Source organism: Pelophylax lessonae (assembly GCF_965119305.1).
Source record: "Pelophylax lessonae genome assembly, chromosome: 2".
Taxonomy (NCBI): Eukaryota; Metazoa; Chordata; class Amphibia; order Anura; family Ranidae; genus Pelophylax; species Pelophylax lessonae.
Window position 1 is genome coordinate 482,064,739 of NC_138769.1, and position 21,005 is coordinate 482,085,743.

Here is a 21,005-nt window from a genome sequence, read left to right on the forward strand (position 1 = left end):
TGCTTGGCCAGTAGATGCTCTACACATAGGACAGCCTATGTACAAAAACAAGAGAAAAATCCTCAGCACAGAAATACCCTGCTAGTCATTCACAATGAGTCTTCAGTGACAGATGAGATGTTGCAGCTCGGGTCCCAATAACTAGGCAATGAATACTCCTATCCTGGCCTGACCTGAAAAGAAGATTCCTGTGCTAACTAAAAAAAAAAACACACTGCCAACTGCAGGACTGTCACAGAGAGATCAACAGTGTAAAAAAAAAAAAAAAAAAAATGGGAAAAAATCTGTGCTCATTGGCGTCCTGGAGAGACTTCCAGGATTCCAAATATCCAGCATGAACCCAATAGCGGTTTATAGTTAAAAAAAAAAAAAAAAACTGAGTTTAAGCAAGCTTAGCAGAAAGAAAAGTGATATCCATTCTCCTAGGGACACCAAGTGAAACTGAGCAGATGCAAGGTCAGAAGAGTTAATGCAATACATTTCTCCTGCATGTCGCAGTATAACCCTAGGTCACTTAGTACCTTCAAAGCAGGTCCCTCAAACGATAAAGGGCTATTTTTAAATTAAAGTGGAATTCCAGGCTCTACCTAACTAATCTTAAAAATGATCCCAACTCCCCCACCCCCTTCCTAATACCTATGCTGACTAACCTGTATAAGAAAGATGTATATATTTACTTATTTTCATGTCATTGTGGACCGGTTATGTGACCTGGCTCCCCTACCAGTCAGTGGTGGCTTCTGAGGAGAGGAGGGAACACGGACGGAGGATGCACCATGTACTACAAGGGTCAACTGCCTAATTCTGTCTAGGGAATAGGAAAACCAGTTTTCCTTACCTGATCCTCCACTACTCTGACAGAACGCACTTCCCTAGTCTTCAGTGATGGACAGTTCCTTCGCATCCTCATGCAGGCAATGGAGCCTGCATCGGTCTTGACATCAGAGGACTTTAGACTGCCAGAGCATAGGGGGAAAGGAGACTGTAGGGACCAGTCTTGCAGCATAGATGATCAGGGAAGGAAAAAGTCCTTTGCTAAATCCCCTAGACCTAGCAGTGAACTCTTTCAGTGTGGGCACAGTCCCAATGCACAAGAGAAGGTTCAGTTTTCTTGGAGTTCAGCTTTAAGTATATGTCGGATAAAAGTTGTTATCCTAAATATCTTTTTTCAAGTGTACAATTTGTAGTTGTACTGCTTTAAATATATATATAAATATATATATAAATATATATATATATATATATATATATATATATATATATATATATATATATATAGCCAATTTTTTTTTTTTACACGTTTTCAGTAGAAAAGGATTAGAAATCCTGTCAAGTTTATTTAATGCTATCTGTGCTCCTGCTGGGGAGACCTACCCTCTTATTTTTCCTAGTGACAAACATTGCGGAGATAGAAAAATAATGGGAAAACCAAAGTTAGCAAAAGGTGGAGGTAAGGGCTAACATTGACAAGAACGATTTCCTGCATTTGATGTAGGTTTAGAACACACAGCAAATGCAAGTCAGCTAAATCCCATGGACTATAACAGAGCAGTACACTTGGCAGTTATGAAGCTGCCTTTGACCTGCTTTGTGCTGCCCTTCTTTAAAACACATGTACTAATGAGGTGCAATAGAACGTTATGTTCTATTGCACCTCACTGTGTCAAACACAGTCTTGTCAAATACTTTGCTATTCAAAAGCATGCAGTTGCGTCTGAACAGCAAATACAGCATTTGACAATAACGCCTGTCAACATGAGCCCATAGATTAGACAGTTTACCCTAAAACATCTGTTTCATTATAAAGGAGAAAAAAAAAAAAAAAACACTGTCTAAGAGGGAAGTTCCCTGAATGTTAAAGAGATATTGCTTGTTTTACCTTTGTAATTGTTCTGTGTTCTAGAACAGATTTTTTTTTTAAATCTGATACATAATATGTTACTGCATAAATCAAGAAGAAAAATGTTTGCAACCTAAGAAAACATTTACTTCATTGAGTTTCGAAATCATTCAAAAAGGTGAATTTTTGGACTTCATACACTCCTTTACCCCTTTACTGAACACTCCAGTTAACTGGAAAAATAGACCAAATCTTACAGTTCAAAGAGTTGACACATAGAAGTAGAAATTACAATAAAGAAAGTAAGCCATTCTACAAGATTCAAAGCATGGCAGAAAATTGATGAACAGCATAAACTGCAAAATATATAGTCTTAGGGTCGTGTGTACCTTAGCAGTACTAGAGACTTGAAAAAATGGATACACAATCTCTAAATGTGATCATGAAGTACAAATTCTTAACAGAAGTAAATCCTTTGTGATAATCAAATTTATCATACAGTCCCCTGAAGATGTGTTCTGATACAAAATGTTTTGGGCAGAGCCAACTTGTGACATAATCAGGCACACCGCAGCTTGGGTGGAGATGCAATTACTATGTCTGATGTATCATGCGGATTATCCCTTCATGCTTGTGAGTTAGGGATGCACCGAAATGAAATTCTTGGCCGAAGCCGAATAATAATAAAATGTTTGGCCGAAGGCCGAATACCGAACGCGGTGTTTCACATTTTTTCCATTTATTTTGCCAATTTTTTGTCCTCTCTCTTGTCCTCTCGTGTCTCTCTCCCTCTCTCTTGTCCTCTCACTCTCTCTCTCTTGTCCTCTCATGTCTCTCTCTCTCTTGTCCTCTCTCTCTCTCTCGTCCTCTCATGTCTCTCTCTCTCCCTAAATGTTACTGTAGGGAATGGGATTCAGTGCACACTGCAGCCTTGTACCATAGGGTTAACGTTAGTGACACTGTAGGGATTGGGAAGGATGCTGGGAATGGAAATCAGGAAGCATGCAGGCAGCCTTGCAAATTTTAATTGCAGATACAGGGCACTGGGCAGGTCAGGGTTAATGTGGTAACATCAATTACTCAGTGACAGTCAGTCAGTGTCAGTGTGGACTCGATCAGATTATACAGTCTCTCATAGTGGTGGTAGTAGGAGGCTGGAGGTGGACTAGTAGTAGCCTGGAAAGGAGCACAGCCGCATACATACATTACTCACTCGTGTACTGCAGCCCGCCCCACACATTCAGTGAGTCTTACTCTCCTCCCTAGTTTTTTCAATGGCACATTCAGGAAGCCAATCACGCCGTGAGTAGCGGCACAGCGGAACCAATCAGGTGTGCAGGCACGCGTGATTGGTTCGCTGTGCAGCTAATCACGGCGTGATTGGCTTCCTGAATGTGCCATTGAAAAAACTAGGGAGGAGAGTAAGACTCACTGAATGTGTGGGGCGGGCTGCAGTGCACGAGTGAGTAATGTAATGTATGCTCACCGCTGAAGTGTCCCGGCTTCACGGAAGTCTGTGAGTCCTCCTGTCCTCCTCCGAGTCCCTTCCGCCTGTAAATATCGTGACCTCGGCGATATGAATATCGCCTACGGCCACAGAACGATAGTCGATATCATATCGACTATCGTTCAGCCCTATTATTCGGCACAAAATTATTCGGCCTTTTGACTTATTCGGCCAAACACCGAAAGTGCTATTTTTTCTATTTTCGGCCGAATAATGTTCAGCCGCCGAACATTCGGTGCATCCCTATTGTGAATAATTTTATTTAATACATTCTCGATTTGTATGCAATACTGGGCCATGGAGTTTGTATTTGTTCTCTCTGAGTGACATATACAAGATTGACGGGGTGCTCTGTTGGGAGTCCTTGGTTTATTTCATCCATGTTGGATCGACCTCACTGTATAGAGGTCTGGTTTTTCTGGTAAGGTGCTTTTGCACACTTGAAGGTGGTAGAATACTTTAAACCATATTATGTGTGGTCAAGACTTGCCATGGCACTGGTTTAGGACAATCTAGAAAAAAAAATTTCTAGACTTTTTTTTTTTCATCAATTTGTTTTTTGTATGACTGCACTTGATTTACTTATAGAGGGTACAAGAAATTTGATTTATTCCATTTGATATGCATTTATAAATTGATGAACTTTTATCACAGGATCTAGATTAGATTAATTTATCATTTTTTTATATATATATTTTTTATTCACATTGTATGAAAAATTTGATTAACGCATAGGATTTTGTTTTATTAAGGATTAGATGCACAATCACATTTAGAGAAAGCTTATCCTTTTTTAGTTCAGCTTTAGTATATTATTTATAGATATTGAATTGCAGTCTTCGCAGAGGATCGATTGACACCAAGCACAGGTGGTTGGTTAACACATTTTAGTCCTAGACTTGTATAGGGATACAAAACCTAGTTGACTTGTATGCCAACCTGCTGGACGTGAACAAAAGCCCGGCGACAGACCTTTTAAGAAGCATGGATGAAAAAACCTGACAGAAAGCCACGAGTGGAAGACTCACTATCAACCCCTGAAAATGTTAGTTGCCTGGCTGTCATACAACCCCCCCCCCCCTTTTTTTTTTTTTTTTCCTTCCATGGCTTAACAATTTGGGTAACTGACCCAGAAAAAGTGTGCAGATAAGGCCTTTAGACCAACTAAGTTTTCATACTTGTCAATAATCCAGTCAGGCAACTGTCATGTTTGGGAGTCACCGATTACCATCAATGTGGGGTGGAAACTTGGCCAGAATCATTTCTGCATCCATTCAGATATCTCTTTAGGCCCAGCACAGGAAATAAAAATTGAAAAGACAGGATAGAGAAAACGTACACAGTACCACAACCTTCTGGTACCATCAAAAGAGTGTAGCCAGACTACCGTTCAAAGCTACAACACTGGCCTAAGAACTCTAGCCAACTAACATCTCTTATTAGATATGTGCCAATAATGAATGCTCACTGAATTACCCAATACACAGGACTCCAAAAAGGGAATTGAAGAAAACTGTGTGTTGACAAGCAGACATTTGGAATGGTTCTGCTATGTGGTATTAAAAGTGCTTTGGGGCTGTCTTCTGGTGCCATACCTACATCTCACCCCAGGCAAGCTGATGAGAAATCTAACAGCCTGAATAATGCTGCTTACAAGGAGGTTGACAACGGATTAAATGCACCGGTCGAACTCTAAATTATATTGGACCGTATCTCAAGTAAAAGCAGAATGCATTCTAAAGCATTTGCCCATCTACAAGCCTGTGGACATAGATCCTTTAAGAACTTTAATATCATTTTGGTTAATATCACTTTAACAAAATCGATGATGGGAAAAAAAAAGGGAGACCTACATTTTACAATTTGTAAAATAATTTATATATTTGTAAAAAATGAATAGCAGTTAGCTATAGTGTGGTATTGGTGATAAAATCTGTGATCAAATAAGAAAAAAAGAAAATGAAAAACGATACTCACCGCTTTTTTGCCAAGTTCTGTCTTGGACAGCGTCAGAGTGCCACTGAGGTAGCAGCCTGGCCCAGCACCTTTAGGTATTCTGTTCAACGGAAGAAAAAAAATATGAAATATAAATATACAGATACATCTGCATTGTTACTACACACAGCTGCTCAAATGTTGCTTTTAAAGTTAAATTTGTACTTTAGAAGCACTTTAATTTCATAAGATGCCATTATACCTGTAGATTCGTAACACAGTTCCTCTATGAAGGTGTTTAAAATCCATGTTGCCTCAATTTTTCAGTTACAAATGCACTCCAGAAGAGGGACATTAAACCTCATATTTTGCACAAACTCCACATACACTACCCATGACATCTATTCACCATCTCTTTAATATCTGCCTTATGAACACTTAAGTCAGACTGTAGAATAGTTTGATGTTACATAGGACTTGCGTACACTGATGAATGTATTTGGCTGCTAACAATGAATGCCCTTATCGACTCTCATATTGGTATCCTATTTCAATTATCAGTCATCTAACTACTTTGGTTCTAGATGCAAAAGCCAAGTGGCTAAGCCTTTGCAATCCAATTCCCACACAGCCTTATCTGCTCGCACTGCTATTTGCATAACAAACTGCAAGGAGAAACATCCCCAAAACACCGTAAAAATTAATCTTTAGAGTAACCAAAACAAAAAAAGTTTGGCGTTATTACTCTCCTTGCATTGCTGATGTATCTAAAATCATTCAAGGTGTGACGCATTGGAGTCCAAGGTCAGAAAGGTCTGCCTTCGGACCAGCAGATTGTCCAGGTACCCAATGGAGAGGAATACCTTGGCATCATTTATGACACAGAATTGATGCTGGAGCCTACAGGAAGAATTCTCTTGGCCGAGGCAAGGGCCACAAACAGATAGTGGTTGTTGCCCATGGCAAAGCTAAGCAATCACAGATGACCTGGAAAGACTGGAATGTATATATATATATTCATCCCCTATGTCAAGATATGCTAAGAAGTCTGCGCAATAAGGGAGGCAATAACCGACCCAATAGATTCCATTAGAAAATTTTGAGGAGAAGATAGAAAAAAAGTTTTGGGTTTCAGAACTGTAAAAAAAAAAGGTTGGAATAAAACCTTAAAATTCATAAAAGGAAGAATGGGGATGTGAACCACCTGGTTTAAAAATCCCTGAATGACTGACAGAAGGTCCACTCGAAATAGCGGAGATGCGGTAAGACCCAAAGTGAAAAATCCAGGTGAAGGATGGAGGCAAAACTACAAACCCAATTCCAAAAAAGTTGAGATGTGCAAAATCTACATAAAAACAGAATGCAATGATTTTCGAGTCTCACACTCCTGTTTTATTTACAATAGAAAACATATCAAAATGTTTAAATCAAGAAAGTGTACCATTTAAAAAAATAAAAAAAGGTAATTTTGAAATTGATGGCAGCAACACATCTCAGAAACGTTAGGAAAGGGCCATGTTTTCCATGGTGTAGCAAGCCTGGGAACTGAGGAGTGGGAACTGAGGTTGGAGTTTAGGGAGATTCATATTAGGTACTGTAGAGGATGATATATTTAACCACTTCAATACAGGCCTGTTTCACCCCCTTCCTGCCCAGGCCAGTTTTCAGCTTTTAGCGCTTAGCGCTGTTGCATTTTGAATGACAATTGCGCAGTCATGCAACACTGTACCTAAATCAAATTTATGCCATTTTTTCCCACAAATAGAGCTTTCTTTTGGTAGAATTTGATCACCGCAAGGTTTTTTCTTTTTCATACACAAGTAAAAAAACAAAAAAAAAAAAACGAAAAGTTAAAAAAAAAATAAAAAAGTTGTTTATGTTATAAAAGTTTGTAAATGATACGTTTTTTTTCCTGCACCGATAGGCACTGGATGAGGAGGCACTAATGGGATGGCACTAATATGCAGCACTGATTGGCGCTGATATGCAGCACTGGTGGGCGGCACTGATAGATGGCAATCATGGGCAGCTCTGATGAGGAGGGCACTGAAAGGGTCCCTGAGCCCTGATTGGCATCCCTGGTGGCCATGCGTAGGCAATCCCTGGTGGCATCCCCCCAAGGGTCTGCACTGGTAATCAATGCTCCGATTACCAGCACAGACCCCCCCCCCCCCCCCATCAGGAAAGCTGCCGATCGGCTCTCCTCTACTCGTGCCTGTCAGGCACGAACTGAGGAAAGCCGATCAACGGCACTTCCTATTTACTATGTGACCAGCTGTGATTGGACACAGCTGGTCACATGGTAAAGAGCCTACGTCATTAGGCTCTTTACTGGGATCGGAGATGCAGTGAGTCAGAGTGACACACCACACCACCGATCGCCGCTCTGCGTGCCCCCTCTATCCTGCTGGACGTCATATGATGGCCAGTCAGGATAGAGCAACCACTTCCCGGCTGTCATTTTGCTATATGGCGGACGGGAAATGGTTAAAGTCCTTGCATTTTTCCATTGAGAAACATTATTCTGAAATTGTTCTACAATTTTTTAGATGCAGCTAGAACCTATTCCCGACTTTACTACTGAGATAACTGACTCCTAAGATGTTCAATTATGTTACTGCCCTGTTGCCAATTAACCTAACTGCAAAATTTTCTTCCAGCTCTTGTTAATGCTGCTTTGCCAGTTTATTGCTGCCCTGTTCCAAGTTTTTACATTTTTCTTAAAACGGTACATTTTCTTAAAATGGTACATTTTCTCAGTTTAAACATTTGATCTCTTTTCTATCATCTATTGTGATTTTGACAGGTACCTGCTCTTACTTCAGTTCAGTGCGAACTTTTAAAAAACAAAAAATGACTGGAACTCCACTTAAAATCCAGAATGTCTTCTATTTTAAGTCATATAACCTTTGGGGCTAGTACTGTTGAATATTTCCATTTATTCAAAATACTAAATTAGTTTAGGAGCAAAGGATTTCTCCGAAAGGGAGAATAGGTCCATCACCAAAGGACATTATCAAAAAACGGTCTCAAGGAGTGGGGTAGGGTTATAGGAGGTATGCCCAGGGAATATGTGAAGCAAATCTTTGCCAGAGTCCAATCACTAGAAGGTACAAACCTATAACCCAGGGTCAATGAATATCCAGCCTGTGTCACGTAATGTATGATTAGAATAGGAGGGTTCCCCCAAATCTCTAAAACACCATAAATGATTTCCATTAGCAGTTGATAGTAGGAAAAAAAACTTCCAAAACCAAACAAAAAAATATAGCAGATGGGAAAGAAACATTCAGTCTGATAGTTGCACTAAGCGAAATTAAGCAGGTGTGAGGTGCAAAATGTTATAGCTTTAAGGCAGCAGGACTTTAGTTTTCTATGTGCTGTAGGTGGCAGTATAACCCTAAGTTGATGATTATTAAGCTGTGACCCACAATGGGTGAAAGTAAAAACAAAATTTTTTGTTATAAAAATGCATGGTTTGCTCAATGACTACTTACTTATCATCAGGCAACATTGTAACAAAGAAAGGCTGGCTGTGTTTTGGTGGCAAAGTTATTGTATTGACCTTTTTCTTTCCCAAAAGGGCCAAACTGTGACTTTCAAAAACATCCAAACTCAAAGTGTTTGACATTCTATGAGAAACCACAAAGGGAAGGTCTTTCAATCGCTCCAATTCAGACATCTGCTCATGGCGGATCTGCATTCGGATTGTATAATCTCCTTTTTCAAGTTTCACAGAATACTGAAATGAAAGACCATACAGAAGATCAAACATCTTGTAATAGGACATCGCTCTGTAGATACCCCATTACTGCTTTATTTCCTAGTCCAATGTTAGCCCTACCACAATCTTCAACTCATACGTACGGTATTTCCAGCTACCGTAGGATTATAAACACAATAAATTGTAGAAGCATTTTTTTATAATGAAAAAAAAAAAAAAAAAAAGGATTTTTGTCTCTTACCGTAAAATCCTTTTCTCTGAGGTTCACTGATGGACACCGCTCCATGTCTTTAGACCACTGGGCTTCATGCTGCTCTCTCTTTAGGAGTAGGACTAGGCGGAAACCTTTTTGGTTACGCCCCTGGGGCAGTCCCAGAGGGTATACCATCACTTCCTGCTATAGGACTCCAGTTTGTAACAATCAGTGTCAGAAGAACACATAACACAACCCAACAAGGGGGGGGGGGGGGTGCTGTGTCAGTCAGTGAACCTTAGAGTAAAAGGATTTTATGGTAAGACAAAAATCCAGTTCTCCCTTTCTTTCACTGATGGACACAGCTCCATGTCTTCAGACCATTAGGATGTCCCAAAGCAGTGTCAATATGAAGGGTGGGGAAAAAACAAAGCAAAATGCAGAATTCCCAACAAGGCTAAACATAGCCAACCAGGTATAAAACCGGAGCTTAACAGGAGCTCACCACCAGAAAAAAATTACACCTTCAAGAAGCAGAAGCCTGCAAAACTTTGCGGCCGAACGCCGCATCCAAAGATGCAAGTACATCCACCTTATAAAACTTTGTGACTGTGTGTACAGATGACCATGTGCCACCTTGTACACCTGAACCACTGACGGAAGGCCCAGGAGGCACAAGGCGCCCTCGTAGAATGCGCTTTACCAGGGAAAGGAGGAGCTCGACCCTTAATGGAATAGGCCTGCACCACCATCTGCCTTGATCCACTTGGAAATGATCGCAGAAGACGCGGCCTGTCCCTTACGAGGTCCATCTGTAAGAACAAAGAATTTTCAAACTGGTTCAGTCACCGCCAGGTACACCCGAATAGCCCTTACCACATCCAAGGAATGTCAGGCAATCTCTTTAGGATGTTTCGGCTTAGGACATAGGGACGGCAACACAAGATCCTCATTCAAATGAAACTCCGAGACAACCTTAGGAAGGAAAGCCTGACAGGGTCGCAATACCACTTTGTCCCTATGAATCACCAGGTTAGGCGACCGACAGGACAATGCAGCGTTAGTAATAGCTACGAAGAAAGTCACCTTCTGCCACAGAGTGAGCAGAGGAAGTCTTCGAATATTTTCAAAAGGAGGTTTTTGAAGCACCGACAGTACCAAATTGAGATCTCACGGAGGTAGCAGGGATCACACCGGAGGAGCCAGATGCGAACTCCCAGCACAAAAGTGTGAACCAAAGACTTAGACGCCAAAGGACTTTGGAAAAATTCAGGCAGGGTGGAAATCTGGCCCTTGATGGTGCCCAGAGCCAAACGTTGATCTACACCTAATTGTAGAAACTCCAACAGGCGAGACATAGAAAAGGAGCGGGGAGGAATCCCCCCCGAGACTCACACCAAGTAATGTACGCCTTCCAAACTCTATGATAAACTATCCTGGAAGTAGATTTTCTAGCTTTTAAACAATGTAGGAATCACCGACTTCGACAGCCCTCTGTCCTTCAGCACCTGGGTTTCAATAGCCAGGCCGTTAAAGACAGAGACCCTAAAGCAGGATGGAAGATTGGTCCCTGAGACAGAAGATCTTCCCCTGAGAGGAAGTTTCCAAGGGACGTCTGCTACCAGCCTTACCAGACCTGCGTACCAAGACCGGCGAGGCCAGTTTGGTGCCACCAGAATGACTGGAAACCCTTCTACTGCAATTCTGCATAGCAGTCTCGACAGAAGTCGTATTGGAGGAAAGGTGTAAATCAGACGATACTGACCTCAAGGATCCACCAGGGCATCTGCGGCGTCGGCCAGAGGATCCCGAGACGACCTGAATCTCTGCACCTTTCTGTTGAGACGGGAGGCCAGCAGGTCCACATCGGGGGTCCCCCACCGAAGACACAGTTGATGAAATCGGAATAATTAGATATGTGCGCTCCTAGGTCGCAGGATGTCTAGGCGCACCAAAGAGAAAGTAGCTAAAAAGTGCCACATCCTAATTAACAAAATTGAAAGTAGGGGAAAAAGAGATTGGACTTTATAGGCACCAATATAAAATAGTATATTCTTTATTAGAAAATTTACAAAAAACACATACATAATAAACCACAAAAAAAGGGGACATATAAAAAGAGCAACATGTCATATACGTCGATAATTACAGTATGGCGGCAGAGCCTACAAAAAGTAGTGCAAATCACATAGCCTTATCAGATATTGGTTATTATACAGTGTTCACAAGCGATACAAAGATGACCTGTGTTCATGAGGCGGCCCTGGAGATGGGATAGCCGTCTCCAAAGGGTCGTCTGTATATAGTAGACGCAGATGTTAGGTTGAATCCCAGCTGCTCTACATGTTTCGCTTAACCTATTAAGCTTCTTCTGGAGCATATGGTAAAGACAAACATCTGAGAAAGATATTACAGGTGAGAGAACTTTATGATGAATCAGGCCATAAAGGCTAGAAAAAGTAATAACGAGGGGGATCGGTGCGCTGTAGTTGGAGCAAGGAGCCAAGTAGAAACGTCCAAACTATCATAGGATATAGAGCTTGGAATAGCATAAATATAAAGCAAGGTATTGGCTTATTACTATGGAGGGTATGGTCCCATAAAGAGATAATGTGTGGCGACCGAGTGGGGAGAAAAGCCCCGGCCCACAGACCCAAATCACGGACCAGTGAGGTAAAAAGCTCACATGCCTATAGACCAATAGTATGTTAAGGCTGTGGATCCTGACACTACAGCGACCGTGTGTACACCCCCCCAGATGGGGATACCGCCAAGGCGGTATCCCCATCCGGGGGGGTGTACACACGGTCGCTGTAGTGTCAGGATCCACAGCCTTAACATACTATTGGTCTATAGGCATGTGAGCTTTTTACCTCACTGGTCCGTGATTTGGGTCTGTGGGCCGGGGCTTTTCACCCCACTCGGTCGCCACACATTATCTCTTTATGGGACCATACCCTCCATAGTAATAAGCCAATACCTTGCTTTATATTTAGGCTATTCCAAGCTCTATATCCTATGATAGTTTGGACGTTTCTACTTGGCTCCTTGCTCCAACTACAGCGCACCGATCCCCCTCGTTATTACTTTTTCTAGCCTTTATGGCCTGATTCATCATAAAGTTCTCTCACCTGTAATATCTTTCTCAGATGTTTGTCTTTACCATATGCTCCAGAAGAAGCTTAATAGGTTAAGCGAAACATGTAGAGCAGCTGGGATTCAACCTAACATCTGCGTCTACTATATACAGACGACCCTTTGGAGACGGCTATCCCATCTCCAGGGCCGCCTCATGAACACAGGTCATCTTTGTATCGCTTGTGAACACTGTATAATAACCAATATCTGATAAGGCTATGTGATTTGCACTACTTTTTGTAAGCTCTGCCGCCATACTGTAATTATCGACGTATATGACATGTTGCTCTTTTTATATGTCCCCTTTTTTTGTGGTTTATTATGTATGTGTTTTTTGTAAATTTTCTAATAAAGAATATACTATTTTATATTGGTGCCTATAAAGTCCAATCTCTTTTTCCCCTACTTTCACAGTTGATGAAATACCTCCGGGTGAAGAGAACATTCTCCAGGATCCAGCGTCTGCCAACTGAGATAGTCCGCTTGCAAATTCTCTTCCCCCGGAATTTGCACAGCAAAGAGGGCCGGAACATATCGTTCTGCCCACCTCAAGATACCAGCCACTTCCCCGGCCGCCAGGGCACTCTTTGTGCCCCCTTGATGATTGACCTATGCCACAGCCGTAGCATTGTCCTCACAAGGCGTCCCTGCAGACGATCCGTCCACTGAGACAAAGACAAAGTCCGATCGCCCGAATTTCCGAGTCCAGACACCTTGGGCCGAACACACTCCCAAGACTCCTCCCCATCCAGACAGGCTGGCATCCGTGGCGATTACAGTCCAATAGAGGGAATGGAAGGATTTTCCCAGACGCAGGGCCGGGGAGTGGAGCCACCATAGGAGAGACTCTCTTGAACCCGACTCAACAGGATCAGATTGTCCAATGACAGCGGATCCTTGTTCCATTTGGTCCGAATCTCTCTTGGTAGAGGACTGGTGTGGAACTGCGCAAACTGAACCGCCTTGAAGGTGGAAACCATCAGACTCAGCACTTGCATGCAAGTCCTGAGTGATAACCGATAGATGGACAACAGGAGTCGAACCGCATTCTGTAGCTTCAGAAGTTTAGTCTGAGGAAGAAACACCTGGGCTGACGCTGAGTCCAGCTTGGTGAACAGAGTCAGTGTCAAGTTCCAAAAATTCAGTGTCTACCCGAACTCCTATAGCATTCACACAGTAATGTCCAAGTCGGCTTCTAGAGCCGAGGAAGACTGCACGCAGAAGCAGATCGTCCAGGTAACCCAGTACCGCCATCCCTTTCTGCCAAAACAAGGCCAGAACTGGGGCCAAAACCTTTGTGAACACCCGAGGAGCTGAGGTGAGACCAAAAGGTAAAGCCACGAATTGATAGTGCTCCTCGCCCATGGCAAAACTAAGAAAACGCTGAAGCTGGACATATAGTGGAATATAAAAGGTCAGCGTTCTTGAGATCGATAGAAGCCAGAAGATCTCCTTGACGAAGGAAAGCTACTACCGTGCGGATTGACTCCATCTGAAATTTCTGAACTCGCACAAGGTGGTTCAGAGCCTTGATATCAAAATTGGATGAACCTTGCCTTCCCTTCCTGGGAACTGTAAACAGGTTTGAATAAAAACCGTGAAACCATTCCAACTCTGGAACCGGCACAATAACTCCTTGTGCTAACAGGTCCTGCACTGCTCCGTAGAGGCCCTGTAGCCGCTCGGGAGTCAGGCTTAAGTTGGAAGAAAAGAACCTTGCCAGAAACAAGGACTGAAACTCGATCTTGTAACTGAACCGAATCAGCTCGTGGACTCATTTGTCCTGAATGAGCAAGGTCCACAGATCCAGAAAAAGACAAAGGCGTCCCCCCACCCCAGATGCGGGTGAGGGCGCTCCTTCAGGCTGGTGAAGGCTTGTCTGTGGAACCAGAAGTGCCTGCTTTTGACTTACTATTCCAGGGTCTCTTGGAGCCTCCCGCAAAGTTATGGGTGGATCTCAAACCCTTTTCCTGCGATTCAGGCTGACGAAAGGGCCGCTTGTGAGCAGAGAAGAAAGGACAAAGTCTATCATGAGGTTCCTTGCCCTTAGCAACCTGTGGAAGTAATGTACTCTTACCTCCCGTAAGATCCTTAATGATCTCTTCCATAGAGGCACCGGAAAAACAGTCACCTACAAAAGGAAGATCAGTCAGCACCTTTTTAGAAACCTGGTTGGCTGACCAGTACTTCAACCATATCCTACGGCGAAGGATCACCGCCGTCACATAAACCCTGCTGGCCAAGGGGGCCGCATCCAACGATGCATCACAAATCTACAGTAACCCCTGGATCAGCTGATCCGCCAGTTCAGGAGGGTGTTGACTTCCTTCCAGATCCTGGCGTAAAATCTTAGCCCATTCCGAAAAAGTCAGGGATACCAAGGTGATAGTAAACACCGGTTTCAAAATTGAACCAGCCACGTTGAAGAGGTACCGGACCAGAGCCTCAACTCTCTTGTCCACAGGGTCCTTAAAGGACAGGGACTCCTCCACCGGTAACAGTGTGGCCTTATTTAACCTGGAAACCTCAGAGTCCACCAACGGTGGGACTGTGAATTTCTTCAGAAGAGACTCCTCAAAAGGGATATCTACTAGTGAAACGCTTCGGTATTCCAACCATGCATTTCGAGGAACCCCACTGACTAGTGACAAACTCGTCAAAATAGGCAGGAAAGGGAAACACCTTAGTCACCTTGGAAGATTTGCCAAACTGCACCGGCATCCCCGACTCAACCTTAGCGGAGTCCTCCAACTTTAAAGTTTCCTGCACTGACACAATTAGGGCCTTCACCAGCGCTTTTTCATGTGCGGCTGCAGAGGACTCATGCTCACTATTTGAGCACTCAGCGTGCGTGGACGTAGACCCAGTGGGCTGACTCTCGTCCGTAGTGGCCAGAACCACCTAAGAATCTGAGGAAGCAGAGGATACAGGTGAAGACGGGGGGCGCTTCTTGCTAGGCCTCCTTTGCAGGGTCATATCTACTTTGGATACTAGTGACTACAGGGCTGCCGTCATGGCTGCCAGGGCAGACTGAGACCCAGAGGGTCCCGCAGCTTCTAGGAGTGGATCAGGTGGTGATATGCGCTCCAAAGGCTCCATGACAAAGGGTTAATCGGAGCTGCACCATGCACAAATTAGACAACAACAACAACAAACAACAAAAGCAAGAATCAGAGCACCCGCAGTGCAGAATACAGCAGAGGGAGGATGGTGTACCCCCAGAGACTCACCATCTGAGCTGGAGAGCGTCAAATAGTCTGCCACACTGCGATAGGAAGAGGAAGCGCTGACCTAACAGAGGCCCCCGCAGCCCATCACCGCATAAGACTACAAGAAAATGGCAGCTGTTGAACTCTATGGGGAAACCAAAAACATGGCCGCTGGACTACACAAACATGGCCGCCAAAGCCGGGAATACAGAATCCACGGCAAAACGACAGCGCTGCACGGGAGCCTGGTCCCCAGGGAAAAACACAAACCCAGGGAGGGGACCCCCCCAGCACCCAGGTATGGACACCCCTAAAAGGGGGGGGATGGCAGCGCCACCCAACGCTACTTCTCCGGCCCAGCACCAGGCAAGCCCCCCTACCTAAATACACCCATGCCCCCCAAAAGGGGCCGGGGGGACAGGGGAAGAGGAGAGCACCTACGCAGGGGGGAACCCCTGCTAAGGAGAAGGGGAGGAAGCATTAGGGGGGAGGAAGGATACAGAAGGGGCCCACCATCCCCATTAAGGGCCCGCAACTACCCCAGCTATTCCGTAAGAAAGGAGGAGGGACACTACTCACCATACCATGGTCACCAGGCGGGCGCTACTCCTAGCAGTCCACGGCGCCATCTTGGAATAGGGGTACTCCGGCCTGAGGTCTGCTGTGACTCTGATCGTGACCAGTGCTATGCGACCTCGCGAGGTGTTCTACTCGCCAGCCAGCCCTCGTTCAGTCCGGCTATGACGCGGCCAACCTAGCGCGGAGCTAATAGGTTGGGTCGTGCATACAGGCCAGACTGGGAAGGCCATAAGGATCTACAATATCCAGTGCGTCGCCCAGTCTGGCTGTTGATTGTAGTTCACACATGAACAAAAATAGTAAAGAAAAAGTAAAAAAATTCCATTTAGAAAGGAAAAAAATGCCAGGACCGCAGGTCCCAGCAGAGAGCCAGGTCCTTACTCCTGACTAGGCAGAAAAAAAAAAAACTGGAGAACTATAGCAGGAAGTGATGGTATACCTTCTGGGAATGCCCCAGGGGCGTAACCAAAAAGGTTTCCAACTAGTCCTACTCCTGGAAAGAAAGCAGCATAAAGCCCAATGGTCTGAAGACAAGGAGCTGTGTCTGTCAGTGAACAAAAGAGAAATATAGATAAATTTGTGTTGCATCATACCGGATTAGGACATTCAGACAATCAGATACATTAAGCACAAGTTAAATGTAGCAGTGCGTAAACTATGTTTATGGCTACATTCACACCTGAGCGTAGCATTTTCATGCGTTTTTTACCGCGATTTTCAGGCGTTTTTACATGCGTTTTTTGTGCAGGCGTTTTTAGATTGAATAGGGACCAATGGAAAACGCCTTTAATCTGCCCAAAAAGAAGTTCATGTACTTTTTTGAGCGTTGGGCGTTTTGCTCACAGCGTCAAAACGCTCAGATGTGAACAGGGGCCATTGAAATGAATAGGATTGGTCTTGTTGGGCGTTTTGAGAGCTGATCCTAGAGCAGAAAAACTCCCCCAAAAACGCCTCAAAACGCCTACATGTGAACGGAGCCTATGGCAAAGAAAAAAAAATATATCAAAAATCATATGTAATGTTAACAGTTCACACACATCAGTGTCCATACACCCACAAAATCATAACCCAACTGGAGACCTTACTGTCCCTTCCTAACAACAAAGAAAGTGCAGGAAATCAGGAATGATCCTTTATTTATATAACCTGTCAGTTATAGGTTACTGCACATCCTTGCTTTCATCACTGCACTGCTGAAACTCATGTGTGCTTAAAAGGGTAACTCCAATTTTGTGACGGGGAAAAATAAATAAATTAACAAATAAAAAAAGATTATAGCGTAAACAATTGCTAAACAAGTCACATTGTATTAGAAAGTTATTAAAAATTACCTTTCCCTTTTAATCTGCAGCTCTGTAATTAGCTGTAAAATGCAATATGGCATTTATGGTGCCTGGAGGAGTTTATTACACAGATGGTCTATGGAACGCCCCCCCCGATACATACCTTCTTGCTTGTTACAGGTTCTCTCAGAAGTCTGTACTAAGATATAAAATCAGATTTTTGGAATACCCTGCAACAAAAATAGTATTTTTGGGAGATACTCCCAAAGGGAAATCACGTCTAAAGAAATACAGATCTTGTTACTTTCACATTAGAACCCTGCCCATGCAGCAGCTGATTGATAATTTTAAATTCACTTCCGTTCACATTCACTTTGCACATGGAAGCAGATGAAAAAAAACATGACTTCTTCAGAATAACAAAAAGGTAGGAATCTGCAACCAACTTTGTTAAAATCCCTGTACATAGATCACCCGGAGGGGAATGAGTTTACGCTTTGGGCTGGTTCACATTTCAGTTGAGAGCTGCATTTTTCTGCATGAGAAAAACTAGACTCTCCGCAAGGGCACATTTTTGCAGCAGTCAACTGCTGGGCAGAGCACAGGGGAAAAATGCATTATGTCAGCATTTTCCCACAGCTCTCTGTGCAGCCCTACATTCTGCAGTTAAGGGGAAAAGCACACCATGCATTGTTAAAACAAGCCACTGCCACCCTTTGCTGTCAACAGCAATCTTTACCCACAGAAAAAAACCAAACGGTTTTCCTCTGCAGGTAGTGTGAACCTACCCCAAAGTCCATGGCAAAGTTTACTTAAAGAAAAGAGAAAAAAAAAAAAAAAAAAAACACATACACCACACAGTAGTGGTCTGCTACAATGTATAGCAAGCACAACAGGACCACCCCTTCAACCATCAGCTTTGCCTCCCTCCGCTGAGAGAGAAAGAAGGAATTCTTTAATTATTTAACCATGAGATCAAGAAAATAGGAAGAAAATAAAACAAAATTTCATCAATATATATTAAGAAAATGTCACAAATCTCTATACAATACCTGGTGTGGGTAGGCATCTCCTGCTCCCATCTGTCTTTTGTTCTGGTCGTAGAGCATCCATAACTGGCTATCATACTCCGATTCATACAACAAATCACAAAGCAGCGGGCAGCTAGGAGTCACTTCTCCACTTTTGGGCTTAAATTAAAACACATGAACAACACTTAATTTTGTAAAATAAAATAGGAAATTCATTAAAAACAAAATAAGCAGCTTTGCATATAAAATTACTATGACTACACAGACCAACCAATTATTCCAACAATTCACATGCAAGAAAAAAGGAAATATAGTTGGCTTGCTTGGACATGTAGAGCTTAAGACACTGCGCATGCAGAATTCTTGTAAATTTATATTCAAATATCAACTATCCATAAAGATAACAATGGGGATATCCCTGTGTTAAAATGCAGGACAGTGGCCCCACATGGCTTCTCCGCAGTTAAATAATAACTATTTGGCTGGATTTCCACTTTTATCACTCATATAGAGCAGAACTTTTAATTATAGTCATTAATTTAAGCCAAAAGCTTGTGGTGCAAATTAATTATTGATGGAAGTATTGCAGCAAAAACTGCTTTTTTTTTTTTTGAAAAGCTATTTATTTTTAAGCTGAACTCAAGGAATTAATTATTTAAACCACTTAGCTTAGTAATCACTAGCTACTGTTGTAGGTTTTTTTTAAGAGAAGATTTGCGATCTGAGGGGTTGAGTACAAAAGTGATTCCCCCCCCCCCCCCCCGATATAATAAACATTTTAAATTTTTCTTTAATTTTATTTTTCCAATTTTAATAATTTTCTTTTCTTACATTAAAAGAGCGTATTGTTTTAAGTAGTTTAGCCTTTACTCTTCCTGCAGGAGAGTAACTGTTGGGCTGCATAAAGCGCAGTCTATTGTCTCATAAATATATATATATGTATACATACATACATATATCCCTTGAGAACGTCCTATAGGACAAAACGCATCAGAGGGGAGACACTAGTGCTGACGTCCGGCCACTGTCCGATACTGGGTCGGTAGTGGTACCCATTGTCATATGGTTTTAGGATTAATTTTATTTTGGCTTTTAACATACAAATCTATTAAATACTACACTATGGAGAATTCATCTAGCTCCAGGTGAGCTTTTTTTTTCCCCCACAGCTACATTTGGATGGTGCGAGTTGCTGAACAGCCTTCCCCATAAGAGATGTGGATCTACACTGAGTGCATGTTTGCTGCTGTTACGGCAGCCAGCTTTTCCGATGAGTATCCATTTCACAGGGGTGTGGTGGATGATTCTGGAGCACTGTACTTGATCACTTCACTTTTCATTTTTTTGTGCACATCTTTGCACTGAACTTTGTGCTTTCACCAATTAGGTTATATTGCTGAACCCTTCATGGGACTGTGCATATAAATCTATATTTTTCACTAAATTGTTTTTTTAATTGTTGATTTTCATTCAAGATTGGACAAATTGTATATTATATATATATATATATATATATACACACACACACACATAATATACATATATACACACACACATACATACATATATATATATATATATATATATATATATATATATATATATATATATATATATATATATGTGTGTATATGTATATTATGTGTGTGTATATATATATATATATATATATATATATATATATATATATATATATATATATATATATATATATATATATATATATATATATAGTCTGGTTTATTACCTTTATGCTCTCCTCCTCTACTACACATATCAGCTCAAATGCCATCTCCTTGTTACCTGTAAATTAACCTCTCAGTTCCCTAATCTTGTCCATCTGAACATAAGCCCTTTCCATCTTACCACTGTGACCAGTAGAGTAACCCCTTTCACTTCAGGTGTAGGATATTAAAAATGACTGTACCAAATGCACCACTCTCAAGCTCCAATTTTAATCCCTTCAGTACTGACATGTTTTAATCACTTCTAAAAAAAAAAAAAAAAAAGATCTCCTTGGGGTATTCTCTTTACCAAAAAGGTTCATTTTGGGGGTTATTCATACTATATGATAGTGAAAAAAAATAAAATGCCTGCGTGTCGAACATTCGCAGATAATTTGCTCCACAGGTGTTTACATGCAAATGGCTGTGATTGGCTGTGGGAAACGCCAATAGGGCTGCCTCCTGCAGGTAAAAATTGCCAGGAATCCCTGTTGTGTCTCCCACATGTAATAGCTAATGGCCCCATACAACAATATAAAAGCGACGCAAATCAACTACAGCCAAAAAAATAATCATTTTCTTAAAAATACCTCACTACTCACCTGATGGAAATTATAAGTTAAAATGATCTCGTAGAGTTGACGGTTGTTTGGCAAAATATCACGGACTCCCAAAGGTCTCGTCTTGGTGCTGATGGGCCTGTAAACATATCGTTTTTGATTAGCTAGATACACAATATGAATATTTATTTTTATGAGGTTGGATACTAGGACTAGAGGAAATGTTAAAATTCACTAAGCTTAGTAAATAAAAAGGTGAAGCAGTGTTCAGTTCAATCAACC

At 42.3% G+C, this 21,005-nt stretch overlaps 1 protein-coding gene across 3 annotated transcripts in view; it reads right to left on the reverse strand.

The window, feature by feature from the left end:
- TPP2 (tripeptidyl peptidase 2) overlaps positions 1–21,005 on the reverse strand; it is a 117,566-nt gene that overhangs the window by 30,960 nt on the left and 65,601 nt on the right. For all 3 annotated transcript variants that reach the window (XM_082244505.1, XM_082244504.1, XM_082244506.1), the window contains exons 20-23: positions 20,766–20,862; positions 18,461–18,598; positions 8,780–9,024; positions 5,325–5,403 (exon numbers count right to left, since the gene is read on the reverse strand). In XM_082244505.1, the coding sequence (XP_082100631.1) occupies positions 5,325–5,403; positions 8,780–9,024; positions 18,461–18,598; positions 20,766–20,862 (559 nt within the window). The remainder of the gene's footprint in view (positions 1–5,324; positions 5,404–8,779; positions 9,025–18,460; positions 18,599–20,765; positions 20,863–21,005) is intronic.